This window comes from Gopherus evgoodei, chromosome 2, assembly GCF_007399415.2.
Source record: "Gopherus evgoodei ecotype Sinaloan lineage chromosome 2, rGopEvg1_v1.p, whole genome shotgun sequence".
NCBI classification, from domain to species: Eukaryota; Metazoa; Chordata; order Testudines; family Testudinidae; genus Gopherus; species Gopherus evgoodei.
Genome location: NC_044323.1, coordinates 7,382,875 through 7,400,354, shown reverse-complemented (window position 1 = coordinate 7,400,354; position 17,480 = coordinate 7,382,875). Strand labels below are relative to the sequence as shown.

Genomic DNA, 17,480 nt, shown 5'->3' with positions numbered 1-17,480 from the left:
CGTTTGCAGGACTGAAGCCTAAGTAGAAATAAAGGATTGCACAACTTTAAAGACATGGTTGTTCAAAATGACTTATTTGTTGGCCTCATTTTAAGAGGGTCTTTCCTCTTATCAGGCATTAGTGCTGTTTGGTATAACTGTGGACTTTTCAATATCCTATTAGGTTTTGAATATTCTCTTGGCTGGTAGACTGGATTAATGCACAGTTGCTACTGTCTAGCATGATGCTCCATCAAATGCCCAATGAAAAACAAATGTAAACTTAATTATTATATTGTGAGTTACTTGAAATTGATTATACTGGACACCAATGCTCTGATCTTATAAGCAGAGAATTTTACTTGTTTCAGACCACTTCAGTTGTAGTTCATTGATAAGAATGTCATGGGTGTGAATGAGTAGGGCAGAGAAACTTGACTCTTATCAAGCACTGGTAGAGAAGTTTAAATGGAAAAGGCTGAAGAAATAGGTTGGAGGGTGTGTGGAAATTAAGGATCAATTTAAGAGAAGAACAAACAAGGCAAAACAAAACCCTTTAGTAGAGAATAAGACATGGTCACAAAAACATAATGAAGTGTGCTGTGTGTCACAAGTGGTACATAAAAGGTTTTTATTGTTAGACTATTTTCTGCCATTTAACTTTGTATTATGATTATTAAATGCAGGGAATGATTTGGTATGAATAGAAAATACTTAGCTGAGGACAAGATCACATTTATCGGAATAACCAATCTTTAAATGTACTAGTAGGAGTTATTCTGTTATTGAAGCACATTGTTGCTTAATTAAGTAGATGTTCAAGAAGTCTACTGTCTATACCATTTGATTTTAAATATTCAAGGTTTTACTCCTAATACTTCATGAGACTATGCTGCAGGTTCTTAAATTTGGCTGTTACATGTTGAAAACAAATTATAAAGAATAGTGTAAAGCTAAAAATTACCCATTGATAATTTTTCTCATAAAGGACCACTGCCAACTTCGATTTTTTCTTTAACCACTTTCAGATAATTCAGAGTTCTGGGAGAACATCCTTTAAATATAGTACTGTGTATACTCTATTATAAGCCGTTTCGTTTATAAGCCAACCTCCCCAAGATGGATAAGTAAAAATGGAAAATTTTTATAACCCATTCATTAGCTGACCTTATAATTCAGGGTTCAGCAAACTTTGGCTTCTGGGCCACGAGGATAAGCCGCTGGCGGGCTGAGATAGTTTGTTTACCTCGAGCGTCCACAGGCATGGAGGTAAACCTAAGTGGACTTGATGACCTTTCGGGGTCCCTTCCAGTTCTATGAGATAGGTATATCTCCATATATTAAGTGTCCTGGCACACCAGCTGCTTACCCTGACAGGCCGGGACAGGAATTGGTGGGGAAATTTTTTGGGAGGGGAGAAGCTGGGGGTCAGGGAGGTAACCCCTGTGACCACCCCCCACATGATCCCACCCCTAGCCTGGGACCCCTACACTCTCCCCATCCCATCCCTTCCCACCTTATCTGGGGAGGGCCAGGGGAGGATGTCTCTGGCCTGGCTGGAGCTGCTCCGGCAGGCAGGGCAGCACGGCTGCAGCCTGCTCCAGCGGGCTGGGCTGGGCAGCGCAGCTGCAGCATGTTCCAGTGGGCTGGGCCAGGTGGCACAGCTGCAGCATGCTTCAGTGTCTGAGCGGCGTGGCCACAGCCTGCTCTGGGGGGCGGGGCTGAGCGGCACAATTGCAGCCTGCCAGCCCCGGAGCTGCAGCTGCTTCTGAGGCTTCAGGGGAGAGCAGCATGGCCAGAAGCCGAGAGACTCTGGCCCCGCCTCTTCTCTTCTGGCTGTGCTGCCTCTCCTTGCTCCCTCTGTTGGGGGAATGGGATGTGTCCCACCTCTCTCTCTCTATACCCATTCATAAGCCGACCCCCTTCTCTGGTGCTTCCCTTTTTTACTAAAAAAAAAAATTCAGCTTATGAACGAGTATATACAGTATGTCCTGACTTTTTTTTAAACCTTGGAAAACAAACAAAAACCATTTTCCTGATCCCATGCTGATATTCAGAAGTGTTTTTTGAATGGGACAGAAATCAATACTGGATATACTAGGTTTACCCTTCTTTCTCCTCACTGCCCAGTGCCTGCTCAGTTTTAGCTGTGCTGCTGCTGTTACTGGTAAATATCTTCTTGTAGCGTCTGGGGAAGAACATGTGTGAGCCATCCTAGAGTGGTGTATGAGCATAATATGGTAATAATTATACGAGTAATACATAAGACTATAAGTGTAACTGACCATCAAGAAAACAGTGAAACTGAGTACATACAAAATGTTATAACATTCACAAAAGCTCTGCTCCTGCAAACACTTGTTGGTAGCATTACTTTTCACACACACAGTTAGAAGGAGAGGCGGGAGTTCAAGAATTCAAAGACAGACCTCATTGATTTCGGTGGGACTACTTGTAATAGTAAGATAAGCACATGTATTTGATTGCAGGATTGGGCCCAAAGTAAAAAAAAAAAACAAAAAAACTCAAAACTGAAAAGCTAGAAAACACATTTTCTCTTCGTTATTGTAGTATAGATACTACTTGTAACAGTAATAGGTACACATTTTTCATTTTGTGATCTTGTCAGTATTTCTTTAAACTAACCAGTTAGCCTACAGAGAATTCAAGTGATTTTTTTCCCCAAAGTTTCTTGAAGATGTATGAAAAGTCCTAAATATTGTTCCTCATTATTTTGAGTGTTTGGAATTTTTGCATTCATAAACTAGCTCTTAAGATGTAAAGTTTTGAAGCCATTCGTTTCTGCACTAAACATCATTTGAGGAAAAAATCTTACTTAGTATCGGTTTAATGCTGTGCTCCACAGGAATTACGTCTACTTTTTCATGCTGATAAATTAATTCCTGGTAGAATTTTAACATTTCAGAAAGTAACATTTCTGAAGCATAGTGCCATGTTTTGTGACAAAAATAGAGTAAACATCTTTGAACTCCTGAGTGAAGAAAACTCATTTTGAGGATTGTGCTATATGATGACTGTTACAGCCACTTCTGTATATTACCAGTGATTAATTGGAAAGAGTTAATTACTAAGCTTTTCGATTAAGGTCTTAGAACGTGAGTATCCCAAATAACATTCAGAATTTTTCCATTATTAGTACTTCTATTTAATTGTATTTGTACTATTTTACAGTAATATATTAAACTACTAAATAGATCAAAGGGGATTCAGTATTTCAGTGTTTTTACTACAGTCCTTCAAAATGCTTATATGTGCTTAATTTTAGCACATGAATAATCCCATTGACTTCCATGAGTAAAGTTAAGCACATACTTAAGCACTGCAGGATCATGGCCTATGTGTGTAAAGGCAGAGTTAAAAAAAACCCTGCTCTTTGTTTAGTTGTTAATTTGGAGATTAATTTAACTAAGCAATATTTAGCTGTTCAGTATATCGTCTTTATTTCAAATAGGTTAATTGTGTTACTGAAATAATGCTGCAGCTTTAGATGTATGTCAAAACAAAAATGTAAAGTCATACGATAAAAATACTTCCTCTGTTTGCATCTTCAAGCTTGATCTCCTTGTTAGATTTCTAGTTAAATGATTGCGCTCCCTTGCTTTTTAGTGATAGTGTCTATTTTCCCATTTTAAGGGAAACTTATTAACATGAGAGAAGTCTTAGCTAGTTCCTGGAACTTGTGAAAGTGTGGATTTACAGATTTCTAACATTTTACTGGTAAATCAGTCATTTTCAGTATCTTATTTATATAAGAAATATTGTAGTATAGCATTTTATAAAGTATAGAATTAAGATTTGCTTCAGAAAACCACTTAAACACCTGTGTAACTTTAAGCATCTGAGTAGTCCCATTGAAATCACTTACTCATTTGCTAAATTATGCTTGTTTTCAAGTGCTTTGCTGGATTGCGGATTTAATAAGAGTATGAGTGGATTCCATTTTCACAGCGGTTTGTCTTTATAATTCAGTGCTCAAGCAGGGCATTTCTTTAGTGTTTAAAAACAAAACTTGTTCTAGCTTTCCAAATACCTGTTTGTTCTATAGAAAATTTAGAGCCCTCTATTTGTAAAGCATCCTTGTTTTGCATACACTCTGAAAATATTAATTTTAAATTTGTATTTTAATAAAACAGACTCCATTTTGTTTGAAAATATATTACAATTTATTTCTTGCCATTTTTGTGTAAAATTTACAGAAACAGTGTTACATCGTGCGCTCCAAAGGTAATGTCTCATTCCTCTAAGGCTCTGTCCTTTTTTCCCTTTCTTCTCTTCTTGTTTTTCTCGTTCTTTCTTGTCTTTTTCTGATCATGTTATTATGTGCATTGAATCCTGTGTTAGTGCTGAAGTCTTTTTAAGAATACAAATAAACTTGCTTTATCAGAAGGATTCTCTTCTGTGTGGCAATAATATTTTTAATCAATTTACTAGTTATCTTCACTGACTATGGTTACTTTTTTTCCTATAAATATTAACTTGGATAATACTGTCTCTCTTATATCCAGTTTCTGAAGTTTGTTTAATTGTTAGTAAAATGAAGTTATGTAGAAATACAGTTCTCTATATGAAATTAAATGTTTCTTGGGAAATGAATTCTGTTCACAGCTGTGGATAGGCAGAGCCTACTTCTTGTCTTGAAAAGTGATAGTGCAAGAAATGAGACAGATGAAATTTCAGAGTATTCTTCCTATGGAAATATTAGCTGACCTTAAAAAATTAACTGAAATATAATAAATCTAATTTTAAGTAGTCTTGTGAGGAGATATTCAACAGCACAATGAACAGTTAGGCACCCAGATTTCATTAAAGGCCTATGTGGTGTTCACCTAACTTCCATCTGTCCATTTGAAAATCTCCCCCTTGACTTTTTCTTGTTTTCGTTTCATGAGCAAGCAAATAAGGAAAACCATTTATCCATTTTGGCAGACTCAAACTGCCAGTGAAATAAGGGAGGAAAACCTATAGATGAGTTTTGCCACAATGGCGCCCCTTTTCTTTATTAAGCCAAGCCCCGTTCAGCAAAGCACCTGAGCCCATATTAGTGCTTTGCCAAATCGGTATTGAAGTCTTTCTTGTCACTTGCATATTATTTTCTTGATTTCTAAAAACTAAAAGTATACATTTCAGTGCTAGTTTCACTAAAGTAACCACTTGTTTCAATTTCAATCTTTTAGAACAGTTTTATAATTAAACCTGGTTAAAATAAAATATTTACTTGGATGTAGATTGTTAATGTAATTTTTTTTTGTTTATCAAACTGCAATGGCCATAAGAAATTGCTTATCCATAGTAATATATTTCATCGAGAAAGTAAGATAGATTTATTTTATGAATGAACAGAAGGGACATGCAACACGGTAAAAGAAATTAAATGTCTTCCATGTAAGCAGCTCTTATCTTGGAGTTACACTAGAATGGTTTCCTGCACTATGTAATGTGGGGAAGGAGGGGAGTGGTGGTTTTTGGACACGAATAAAGGTGAAGCATGAATGTTTTATAGTTCCATCTTTTGGCAGATGTGATCCAGAGCTGTAACAGCCCATTGATTTTTATTGGACAGAATCATGGCCGCCAATTTAGTTTTGAATGGTCTGATTAAAAAGTAACTTTTCAATGATAGTTTAAGTACTGAACCCTTGATACCAAGTCTGCTTTAATGAAACCTCAAATAGAACATCTACTCTGGACCCCCCATGATTTGAAAAGAATTGGTGGAAGGGGCATAGAAAGGGAAAATCATGATTTCTGCAGGTTCAGGGAATAATTTGAGAAAAGGAATTCAAGTACAGGTCATGTTGATATTCTAATAAGTAAAATTAATGTGATGGTGGGTTGTTGGTTTTTTTTTTGTTTTTTTTAAATGATGTCCCTTGTTGAATTTCTGTGTCTAAATAGCACAGTTCCGCTTGCATCTTTTAATGCAGCCTGGCTTTGAACAGAGTGAACTTGGATGCAAGTATTATGTCATGATAGTGTTTCTGAACTTAAAGTAATTTCCTTTCCTCACTGGGAGAGAATTTAAAGAGTGACTCCAATCCTTTATGATAAAATTAAATGTCTTTTTCAAAATTGTTTGAGTCACATCTTTTTAAATTCTGATCTTGAAGGGAAATAAGAAATGTGACAGACGTAGCTCTGTTGTACTGGATGTAGTGCAGTGACTGTTTCTCTGTTGGCTCCTACACACCCAGATATTTCTAACCTAAATGAATGGAGGTATCTATATGAGGCATTAATCATGGATAATGTCAGCATCTGTAACTAGCTGATTCCCTACCCAGCAGAGCAATCTGCTGCTGTGGGGAGGACTGCAAACTTAATATGTGAGAGGCAGTATTGTAGTCTTGATGTTGTATGTAGATGTATTGTTTTGGAAGCTGATTCATGGAGCCAGCAAAATAGAAAGAGAATGAGAAAGTAGGAAAAATGTGCTTTTCTGTATTGTAACTCCTGTTCTGTTCTTTTTGGGGGAGGGGGGCGGAGGGGGAAGAGTTGGGGTTTGTGTGTTGCTTAATAGAATTCACTTCAAAGTAATAGTTACATTCTTGTACTGTAATAATTTCAGAAGTACTTCACACACTTGTTTTTATTGCCAAATAGTATAGTTTTTATCTTTAAAAATATTACGGTGAGATGTCTTGGAGTATATATTTATGTAGACATTAATACATGGAAAAATTGTTTATTGCATATCTATGAATATTGCATGCATTTAATGAGATTTTTTAAATAGGACTTGTAAATGTACTTGTTAACATAATTTTTTTTATATTAATGTTCACAATTCCCTGTACTTAGTATGATTTTAATCTTTATTTAGACATTTAGACAAATTTTTAATGGATTTTTTCACTGTTTTTTTGTCTTTTACCTTCACTTTTTTGTTTACTCTGCCATTCTGCTTTTTACCTCTTCATCTGAATCCCTGATTTTTACCGTCATATCCATGTTGATGTATATCAAATTAGAACAACAAAGCCTGCTCCTCATCTTGATGGGTAAGACTTGGAATTTTATTAACTGTACAAGTTAAAAATATAATATTCAGGAATAAGTACTTCACATCTCAGTTGAAGTGTGGACAGAACTTAGAAACAAAAAATAATTGGCTAGTAGAAAAATGTGGCAGAGGGTTGCCGTTTCAACTTTTTTGACTATCTTTATACAATAACCTATGTAGTCATGAATATCTTGTTGTCATGTAGTCATGAATTTTGTTGTCGTCAACGCTTGGGCCTCTGGGTTTAAAAATTTAAAAATAAAATTATTTTTGGAAGTGTCTTCCATATAGATAGTATCCACAAATACTTTAGAGTCACTGCAAATATTAATTATGGGACTAGAAAATGGGAGGAAGAATTTAGAAGTCATTGTGCTCTAATGAATAGAGAGAGTAAAGAATAATCCCAGCTATATTGCTGATTTACCATGTGTCTTTGGGCAAGCCCTTTAACTTCTGTTTTAGTTTCCTGTCTAAAAAGTTTGATGATTTCTCACTGCATATCCGTAAGGTAGGGAATAAGTTTGTCAATGCCTTGTGATATCAAATACCTAAATAGAGTAGTTCTCTCAGTAAAGGCAATTTAGAGCCCTACGAACACTCCGCATGGTCCCTCCATGATCCCACTCTTCCTTGGCTTGTCGGTGCCAAGGGCAACCCACACAGCTGTCTGCTGGATTGTCATTGTGCTCCTCTTTCAGTAGGCTGTGCCTTCCCTACCTTCCTGAGCCATTGTACCAGTGGTTCCCAAACTGGGGTTCGTGAACCCCTGGGGTTACACTAAATGTTACAGGGGGTTCTCAGGGAAAAAATTCCCTAATGGTGAACAGAGCTGTCTCTAGGGACACTGGGCAACACGGGGCCAGCAGCCTGGAGCCCCTGGACTTCCAGGAGCTAAGCAGATCAAAGCAAGCATATCTATTACACTGAGGAGATATAAACTTCGACACTTTATAAGAAATGGAAAGGGAGGTGGATATTTTTTGCTATTTTTAAAAATTAAATAGGCAGCTAGTATTGTTTTATAAAATTATTATGAAGAACAAGTTTAAGCTTTGTTGTAACGTGCATTGTTTGCTTGGACTGCTCAAGACCTAAATGTTTGTGTAGGAGGAACTCTTAGAGTTGACTTCTTAGGCCTGGTCTACACTACACGTTTATACCGATTTTAGCAGCATTAAAACGATTTAACGCTGTACCCATCCACACAAGGCCATTTATATTGATATAAAGGGCTCTTTAAACCGGTTTCTGTACTCCTCCCCAACGAGAGGAGTAGCGCTGAAATCGGTATTACCATATCAGATTGGGGTTAGTGTGGCTGCAAATCGATGGTATTGGCCTCCGGGTGGTATCCCACAGTGCACCACTGTGACCGCTCTGGAAAGCAATCTAAACTCGGATGCACTGGCCAGGTAGACAGGAAAAGCCCCGTGAACTTTTGAATTGCATTTCTTGTTTGCCCAGGATGGAGCTCTGATCAGCACGGGTGGCGATGCAGTCCCAAATCCAAAAAGAGTTCCAGCATGGATCATACGGGAGATACTGGATCTGATCGCTGTATGGGGAGACAAATCTGTTCTATCAGAGCTCCGTTACAGAAGATGAAATGCCAAAGCATTTGAAAAAAATCTCCAGGCTGTGATACAGAGTCCACAGCACAGTGCTGTGTGACTAACATAACGGAAAGCCAAAGATTCAAATGGATGCTTATGGAGGAAGGGAGGGAGTACTGAGGACTCCAGCTATCCCACAGTCCCCGCAGTCTCCGAAAAGCATTTGCATTCTTGACTGAGCTCCCAATGCCTGTAGGGCCAAACACATTGTCCGGGGTGGTTCAGGGTATATCTCGTCAATTTACTCCCCATCCCACCCCCCCACCCGTGAAAGAAAAGGGCATCCAGTACACACACGGTAACAGTGACAAAAGGCAAAACGGGCTCCATGGTTGCCATGCTATTGCGTCTGCCAGTGCAATCCAGGGAAAAAGGGCGCAAAATGATTGTCTGCTGTTGCTTTCACGGAGGAAGGAATGAGTGACAACATTTACCCAGAATCACCCGCGACACTATTTTTGCACCATCATGCATTGGGATCTCAATCCAGAATTCCAATGGGCGGGGGCAACTGCGGGAACTATGGGATAGCTACGGGATAGCTACCCACAGTGCAACGCTCCAGAAATCGACGCTAGCCTCGGTACATGGACGCACACCACCGAGTTATTGTGCTTTGTGTGGCCGCGTGCATTCGACTTTATACAATCTGTTTTACAAAACCGGTTTATGTACAATCGGAATAATCCTGTAGTGTAGACGTACCCTTAAATACCTTCATGCTGTTTCACCTCTGATACTCCTTGATAAAATGTAGGAGCTTTGTCTTATAACAGGCTTATTGAAAGTGATACAAGCTACAAAAGTCAGATCTTGGAAGAGTGTTTTCGTTTTCCTAATGTAATAAAAATACTGTAGTGATAAATAATAGTTCTTTTTCGAGTGTTTGCTCATATCCATTCCAGTTAGGTGTGCACGCACCGCGTGCACGTTCGTCGGAAGATTTTTACCCTAGCAACACTCGGTGGGTTGGCTGGGTGCCCCCTGGAGTGGCGCTGCCATGGCGCCAGATATATACCCTAGCCCACCCAACCGCCCCTCAGTTCCTTCTTACGGCCTGTGTCAGTCGTTGGAACAGCGGAGTGCGGTTTTACTGACCTCCACCTCCCTAGCTACTCGTAGTTCTCTAGTTATTTTGTTGTGTATATAGTTCAAAGTTATATAGTTATAGTTAATTTTTATTGTTCACAGTTAGTGTATAGTTAAGAGGGGTTCGGGGATTAGCCCCTTCCCCGCACCTGGTGCTGGGGCCCAAGCCCGGTTCACCGGGTTTCAAACCGTGCTCGGCCTGTCATAAGCCGATGCCGACAGGAGATCCACACGACTCCTGCCTTAAGTGCCTCGAGGAATCTCATCTGACAGATAAGTGTCGCATTTGCAAAGCCTTTAAGCTGAGAACAAAAAAGGAGCAGGACTTTCGGCTAAAGCAGCTCCTCATGGAGGCAGCTCTTACCCCTCCGCCTTCGGCACTGAGCACTGGTCAATTGTCGGGTAGAAGCACCTCCTCCGCACCGGACTGCGCCGATACTGCCAAGGCCTCTTGGCACCGGCTATCGCCAGCACCCAAGTCAACTCGGCACCACTCCCTCTCCCCGAGGTCGAGAAAGCCTAAGGCTCCTGCTGCCTCCGAGCCACGTGCACCGCAGCCAGAGAGCTCATCTAAGTCAGATCGCCCAGCACTAACACCTGCTATGGCACCGACTACGTCGGCACCGTTGATTCCAGTCCCACGAGGTCCGTCGAGTCCGATGCCTGTCAGCTCCCTGGCGTGAGCCGTGGTTGAGCTTACTATTCCATCCACGCCGGAGACATTCTCAACGGCGAGGGATCTGATTGTCATGACAGAGTCGATGCTGGGGATTGAGGCAGCGCTGCCGGTGCGGCTAATACAGTCTATCTGCAAGCCTGCCTTGATAAGACCATCCTCTGTCGGCACAGCACAGCGGCACCATTCACGATCATGGTCCCGCAGATGTTCCAGGTCCCGTCGGCGCTCCTGCTCCCGACGCCACTCGCAGTCCCGGTACCGTTCTCCTCCTTGGTACCGGTCGCACTCGCAGCACCGGTCAGTATCCTGTTCGCCGGCCTGCTACTCTCGGCACCGTACCAGCTCCCGGCACTGTGACTCCCATAGCCGCTCCCGACGTCGAGTCTCAAGATCTCGGTCGACCTCCCGGACCTGCGGGCTCTTCACCTCACGGTGTGACTGCTGTGTGGCTAAACCAGTCAGAGTTACATTGCTCTGAATCAGTACGACAAGTTCTCCTGTGTAGCAGGAAGCCTTCCACCCGGTCAGCGTACCTGGCCAAGTGGAAGCTTTTCTCTTGCTGGTGCGAAACGCTTAATCTTACTCCCACTGAGGTCTCACTCCCCTCTATTTTGGACTACCTCTGGTCTCTCAAACAGCAGGGCCTGGCAGTATCGTCACTGAGGGTACACTTGGCAGCCATCTCTACCTTCCACCAAGACGAAGGTGGTCGTTCCGTGTTCTCTCACCCTATGGTTTCGAAGTTCCTCAAGGGCTTGGAGCGCTTATACCCTCAAGTACGCTGCCCAGCCCCGACCTGGGACCTCAATCTGGTTTTAACCAGACTTATGTCTCCCCCTTCGAGCCGTTAGCAACCTGCTCGCTGCTATACGTGTCTTGGAAGACAGTTTTCCTCTTAGCCATTACATCGGCCAGACGAGTCTCTGAGCTTAGGGCTCTTACGGTGGATCCGCCATACACTGTGTTCCACAAAGACAAGGTGCAGTTGCGACTACACCCGGTTTTCCTCCCTAAGGTGGTTTCGGCCTTTCGTGTTAACCAGGACATCTTTCTCCTGGTCTTCCTGAAGACACACTCAACCTGACGAGAGCAACAATTGCACTCCCTGGACGTCCGTAGAGCGCTCGCATTTGATATTGAGCGGACAAAACCGTTTCGTAAAACGCCCCAACTTTTTGTCACGGTAGCAGACCGAATGAAAGGCCTACCTGTTTCCTCTCAGAGGATCTCATCTTGGTTGATGACGTGCATCCGCACTTGTTATGATTTGGCTCGTATTTCCCCAGGCCACATCACCATGCATTCTACCAAGGCTCATGCTTCATCTGCTGCCTTCCTGGCTCATGCATCTATCCAGGAGATATGTCGCGCAGCTACCTGGGCCTTGGTCCACACCTTTGCTTCGCATTCTGCTCTGGTTCAACAGTCAAGAGATGATGCAGCGTTTGGCTCAGCAGTTTACATTCTGCCACATCTCACTCCAACCCCACCGCCTAGGTAAGGCTTGGGAATCGCCTAACTGGAATGGATATGAGCAAGCACTCGAAGAAGAAAAGTTGGTTACTCACCTTTGTAACTGTTGTTCTTCGAGATGTGTTGCTCATATCCATTCCAAACCCGCCCTCCTTCCCCACTGTCAGAGTAGCCGGCAAGAAGGAACTGAGGGGAGGTTGATTCGGCAGGGGTATATATCCGGCACTATGGCGGCGCCACTCCAGAGGGCGCCCAGCCAACCCACTGAGTGTTGCTAGGGTAAAAATCTTCTGACGAACGTGCACGTGGCGCACACACACCTAACTGGAATGGATGTGAGCAACACATCTCGAAGAACAACAGTTACAAAGGTGAGTAACCGTCTTTAATAAATAGTGTGTAATAAGCATGTCATGAAAACAAATATTATATTTCCAAGATCACTGCTTTTATAAATTATACTCAGGTAAAGGAGAAAATCCCTGTAAAAATCCCTGAAAATCCCACACTTTAACAACCTGTAAACCCCTTTCACTAAAATGTCAAGTCTTGCGATACCCTTCTAAAAAAATATTCATTTTTAGAAGGGTATCGCAAGACTTGACATTTTAGTGAAAGGGGTTCACAGGTTGTTAAAGTGTGGGAACCACTGCATTATATCCTTTTGCCAGGCAGCCTGGGATCTGATAAGGGACTCTCTTAAACACTCAGTGTGTGACACGCAATTTTTGGGGGGTGTATGTAAAATATTTCACTGAGTCATATCTCTTTTAGCACTTCAGTATGTTATACCAGGTAGAGAAGAGCTGCTGTTTCTAGGCATTGGGATGCCCTGTGCGTTTAATGGGAAGTGGGTGCTTAGACATATGGTCATATGAGAGGGGAAATAAAAAAGTCCCTCTGCCACCCACCCTATTTTTGCAAACACTGCAGGAGGCTCACTCCATCGGGATAACTATTCTCCCCCCACCCCTCCTTGTGCCAAGGATTTGCCCTCTGCCATAGTCTGGCAACACCTCAACTGTGAACTTAACCTCGACTCATCCCCACCCCATCTAAGGACAGTGGGGAGCTGAGGAGCAGCTTCAGCCACAGAGCCCTGAGTAGCAGGAGTAGATGGGGGAGTGCCATAGTCACCTGCCTCATGGCAGCAATTGCCTAGCTCTGGCTTCTGGCCTTTGACCTGGCCAGAGGCAAGACCTTGCAGAGGAAGAGGAAATGCCAGCACTTAATTGAGGAGGAGCAGGGAGGCAGGTCACAAGAGGGGTAGAATCTCGTGGCGAGGGAGAGTGCATTCCTCTCTCTCTGCCCCCCTCTCCAATTTTCTATCCAGCCCACCTCAGCCCCTCTAGTGAGAAGAGGCTGACGCTGCCCCTGATTGTGATTAGGAGCCAAATTCTGGCCTAATAAAGTGCACATGCAAAGGTGGATTTGTTTTCCAAAGTTGCTGTTGATTTTTGATAACATGATGTTGAGGTTTGGTTTTTTTGTTTTTTTGTTTTTTGTTTTGAAATATGGTTTTACTGACCCTAAATTTTGGACATAAACAACCTGGTAATACAGATGGAACTGAATTCTTCCATGTAAGAATATGACTTTCTGTCTATGAAGAAGCCAGTGGAGAAGAATCCCAGCTGTACCTAAACAATTGTACTGTCTGAATCTTGTATTTCTGCAGTGTACATGTTGTCTTTGGACTGGTTATTTCTGGTTTTGAAGTAATAGAACAAATAGAAAATCTGAAAACTGATACTGCAAGTAGGCCATATGCAGACGTGCGAGTTATTGACTGTGGAGTACTCGTTACAAAATCAGCAAAAAATGGTAAGCAAACCTGTTATTGCTTGAAACACATTGAAAGTTGTCGTGTGCAAAGAATACAAAATTTGTACTTATTTCTAAAAACTTACAGTGGTTCTCTGGCATTTTAATTTGGATTTAAAGATGTCTGAGAATTAGATTTTTCTTTTTCTAAACTGAAGATTCTCTCACTTGAAAAAGAGCACATCCATTTCCTGTTAACATTGCTTACATTTATTTTTGTAAACTGCCAAGCTGAACTTGAACACTAATTTCTTTCCCAGTATTTGAGAGGTAGAGCTTTAAATATAGTCCTTGGTACTGCACGAACTATAGACCCGTCAGGATACTTGAGCTGTTAACATTAATTTCATGACTAGATTTATGTTAACAGAATTTTTTTCCCTTAAATCTTCGGAGGAAAATATGTGAGGACCAAACTTTACTGGGTATCCCATCATTTGTAAAAATTATATCCAAAGCATCACTGGAAATTTGTATAGGCCAAGATTTGACCTTTTTCAAAATTGTTAAAAAATGGGGGTAGGCCTACGGATTCTAAATATTTTCCCATCCATCCATCCCCTTCCTCTCCCACAACCAGTTCTCCACAACTTAATTGAACTTAACCAAAACCACTTGCCATTTTAGTGACAGTACACCAAAATAAGATATGCAGACTTCCTCAGTGCTTTGCGAAACACTTGTGCAAAGTACTTTCTTGCTGGTGGCATGTAAAAACAATTTCATTGACAAATAAACTAGACAGTCAGCGTAGGTTTGTGAATTACCCACAATAAGCTACAATAATAAGCTTGCAAAATTGAAAAAGGACAAAATTGATTTTGTGAATTTAAACTGAGTCTCTTTAAATTTTGAATGAAATATAAGATTTCTATTTTTTTAATGGTGCAAATGTTTAAAATTGTGAAGAGTTATGGATTAAGAGACTACAGATGGGTAGACAATATAGCAAAAAATATTTCACATGCTACTGACCGCAAGAAGAAAGATGGAGGGATTTTTGAATTGGAGGGAAAGTCTTTCTTACCTGACTGCTGATTCAGCGACTTCCTTCTGTCTTCTTGTGAAGATTAGCAGAGATTTGTTGAGTCTTCCTGGCTTGACTGGGAAAGTGAACACCAAGTCTGAGAGAGAGGAGAAACCCTCTCTCTTGAAGCTTCACTTTCGAAGGATTAGAACAAAGGCCTGGTCTACACTATGCATTTAAACCGATTTTAGCAACGTTAAACCAATTTAGCGCTGTACCTGTCCACACAACGAGGCCCTTTATATCGATCTAAAGGGCTCTTTAAATCGGTTTCTGTACTCCTCCCCAACGAGAGGAGTAGCTCTAAAATCGGTATTACCATGTCGGATTAGGGTTAGTGTGGCCGCAAATCGACGGTATTGGCCTCCGGGCGGTATCCCACAGTGCTCCACTGTGACTGCTCTGGACAGCAATCTGAACTCAGATGCAGTGGCCAGGTAGACAGGAAAAGCCCTGCGAACTTTTGAATTTCATTTCCTGTTTATCCAGCGTGGAGCTCTGATCAGCACGGCTGGTGATGCAGTCCCAAATCCAAAAAGAGCTCCAGCGTGGACCATACGGGAGATACTGGATCTGATCACTGTATGGAGAGACGAATCTGTTCTATCAGAGCTTCGTTACAGAAGACGAAATGCCAAAGCATTTGAAAAAAATCTCAAGGCTATGATACAGAGTCCACAGCACAGTGCTGTGTGATAAGCATAACAGAAAGCCAAAGAATCAAATGGACGCTCATGGAGGGAGGGGGTACCGAGGACTCCAGCTATCCCACAGTCCCCAAAAATCATTTGCATTCTTGGCTGAGCTCCCAATGCCTGTAGGGTCAAACACATTGTCCGGGGTGGTTCAGGGTCTATCTCGTCAATTTACTACCCCTCCCCCTCCGTGATAGAAAAGGGGGGAAAATCTTTTCTTGACTTTTTTATGTCACCCTATATATACTGCATGCTGCTGGTAGACACGGTGCTGCAGCAGTAAACAGTAGCATCCTCTCTCCTCCCCTGCCAGGTGGCAGACGGTACACTGCAGTAGGACTGATAGCCGTCCTGGTCATGAGCCTGTGAGTGCTCCTGGCTGGCCTCAGGTGAGGCTGGCCGGGGGCGCCTGGGTAAAAATAGGAATGATTCCCGGTCATTCCCAGTAGATGGTACAGAACAGCTGGTAACCGTCCTCATCATAGCAACTGGGGGGCTGAGCTCCATCAGTCCCCTCCCTTTCATGTGTAAAGAAAAGATTCTGTACTGCCTGGACTATCATAGCAGCGGGATGCTGGGCTCCTCTCTCCTGCACCACTTAATGTCCTGCCTGGACTATCATAGCAACTGGAGGCTGCCTCCCCCCCCCCATTTTATCTCACTAACAAGTCAGTGTTTCTTATTCCTGCATTCTTTATTACTTCATCACACAAATAGGGGGGACACTGCCACGGTAGCCAAGGAAGGTTTGGGGAGGAGGGAAACAACGGGTGGTGTTGTTGCAGGGAGAGCCCCTAGAATGGCATGCAGCTCATCATTTCTGCGGGATCTGACACGGAGCGGCTGTACTCTCTGGTTCTCTGCTATACTGGTTCTCTAGTACACTTGCCCCATATTCTAGGCAGGACTGACTCTATTTTTAGATACCACAAAGGAGGGATTGACTCGGGGAGTCATTCCAATTTTTGTCTTTGCGCTCTTGGCCGACCTCAGCGAAGGCCAGCTACGGGCACCCATGACAGCAGCAGATGGTACAGAACGACAGATAACCATCTCTGCTGTCATGCAAAGGCAAATGAATGCTGCTGTGTAGTGCTGCAGTTTTGCCTCTGTCAGTGGCATCCAGTACACATACGGTGACAGTAAAAAAAAAAAAAAAAAAAAAAAGCTGAATGGGCTCTATGGTTGCCGTGCTATGGCATCTGCCAGGGCAATCCAGGGAAAAAGGGCGCGAAATGATTGTCTGCCATTGCTTTTCCGGAGGAAGGAATGACTGACTACATTTATCCAGAACCACCCACGACAATGATTTTTGCCCCATCAGGCACTGGGATCTCAACCCAGAATTCCAAGGGGCTGGGGAGACTGCGGGAACTATGGGATAGCTACGGGATAGCTACCCACAGTGCAACGCTCCAGAAATCGACGCTAGCCTCTGACCATGGACGCACACTGCCCAATTAATGTGCTTAGTGTGGCCGCGTGCAGTCGACTTTATACAGTCTGTTTTACAAAATCGGTTTATGTAAAATCAGAATAATCCCGTAGTGTAGACGTACCCATAGAGACTTTGGTCTTGTTGCCTGAGGGACAGCTTACAGTATTCCTGCAGGAGGAAAGGAGGGGAGGATGACGTTCCCTTTTGTGAAGGTTTCCCTTTAGTTGATTAGGTGTTGTCCTGGAAAATAGTGGACGTTCTCTACAAGTATGAAGATGAATGATAGAGCAGACTGCTGTGGTTTCTATGAGAAGAGGTGGGCATTGGGACTAAGTCTGAGTGTCTTGATATTGATTTTAACATGTAACTTGTGGGTTGCTCATCTAAGATGTTTTAGTCAAAAAAAAAAAAAATAATCAGATGACTGTGGACAATCCTTGTTCATCTTTCTCTTTGTCCTAGGAAGAACCAGTGACATGAAGTCACAATATTGCAAGCTAAAATTTATTTTAAAGTAGATCTGTCAAGTGATTAAAAAAAATTAATCACAATTAATCACGCAATTAAACAATAGAATACCATTTATTTTAAATAATTTTGGATGTTCGCTACATTTTCAAATATATTAATTTCAATTAC

At 42.1% G+C, this 17,480-nt stretch overlaps 1 protein-coding gene across 8 annotated transcripts in view; it reads left to right on the top strand.

The window, feature by feature from the left end:
* The window catches only part of NKTR (natural killer cell triggering receptor), an 85,091-nt gene that overhangs the window by 38,009 nt on the left and 29,602 nt on the right, over positions 1–17,480 (top strand). For 7 of the 8 annotated variants that reach the window (XM_030549934.1, XM_030549933.1, XM_030549932.1 and 4 more), the window contains 2 exons: positions 6,969–6,998; positions 13,536–13,681. In XM_030549934.1, the coding sequence (XP_030405794.1) occupies positions 6,969–6,998; positions 13,536–13,681 (176 nt within the window). Of the gene's footprint in view, positions 1–4,205; positions 4,225–6,968; positions 6,999–13,535; positions 13,682–17,480 lie in introns of those variants that run through there. The other variant, XM_030549936.1, reaches the window with a different exon arrangement.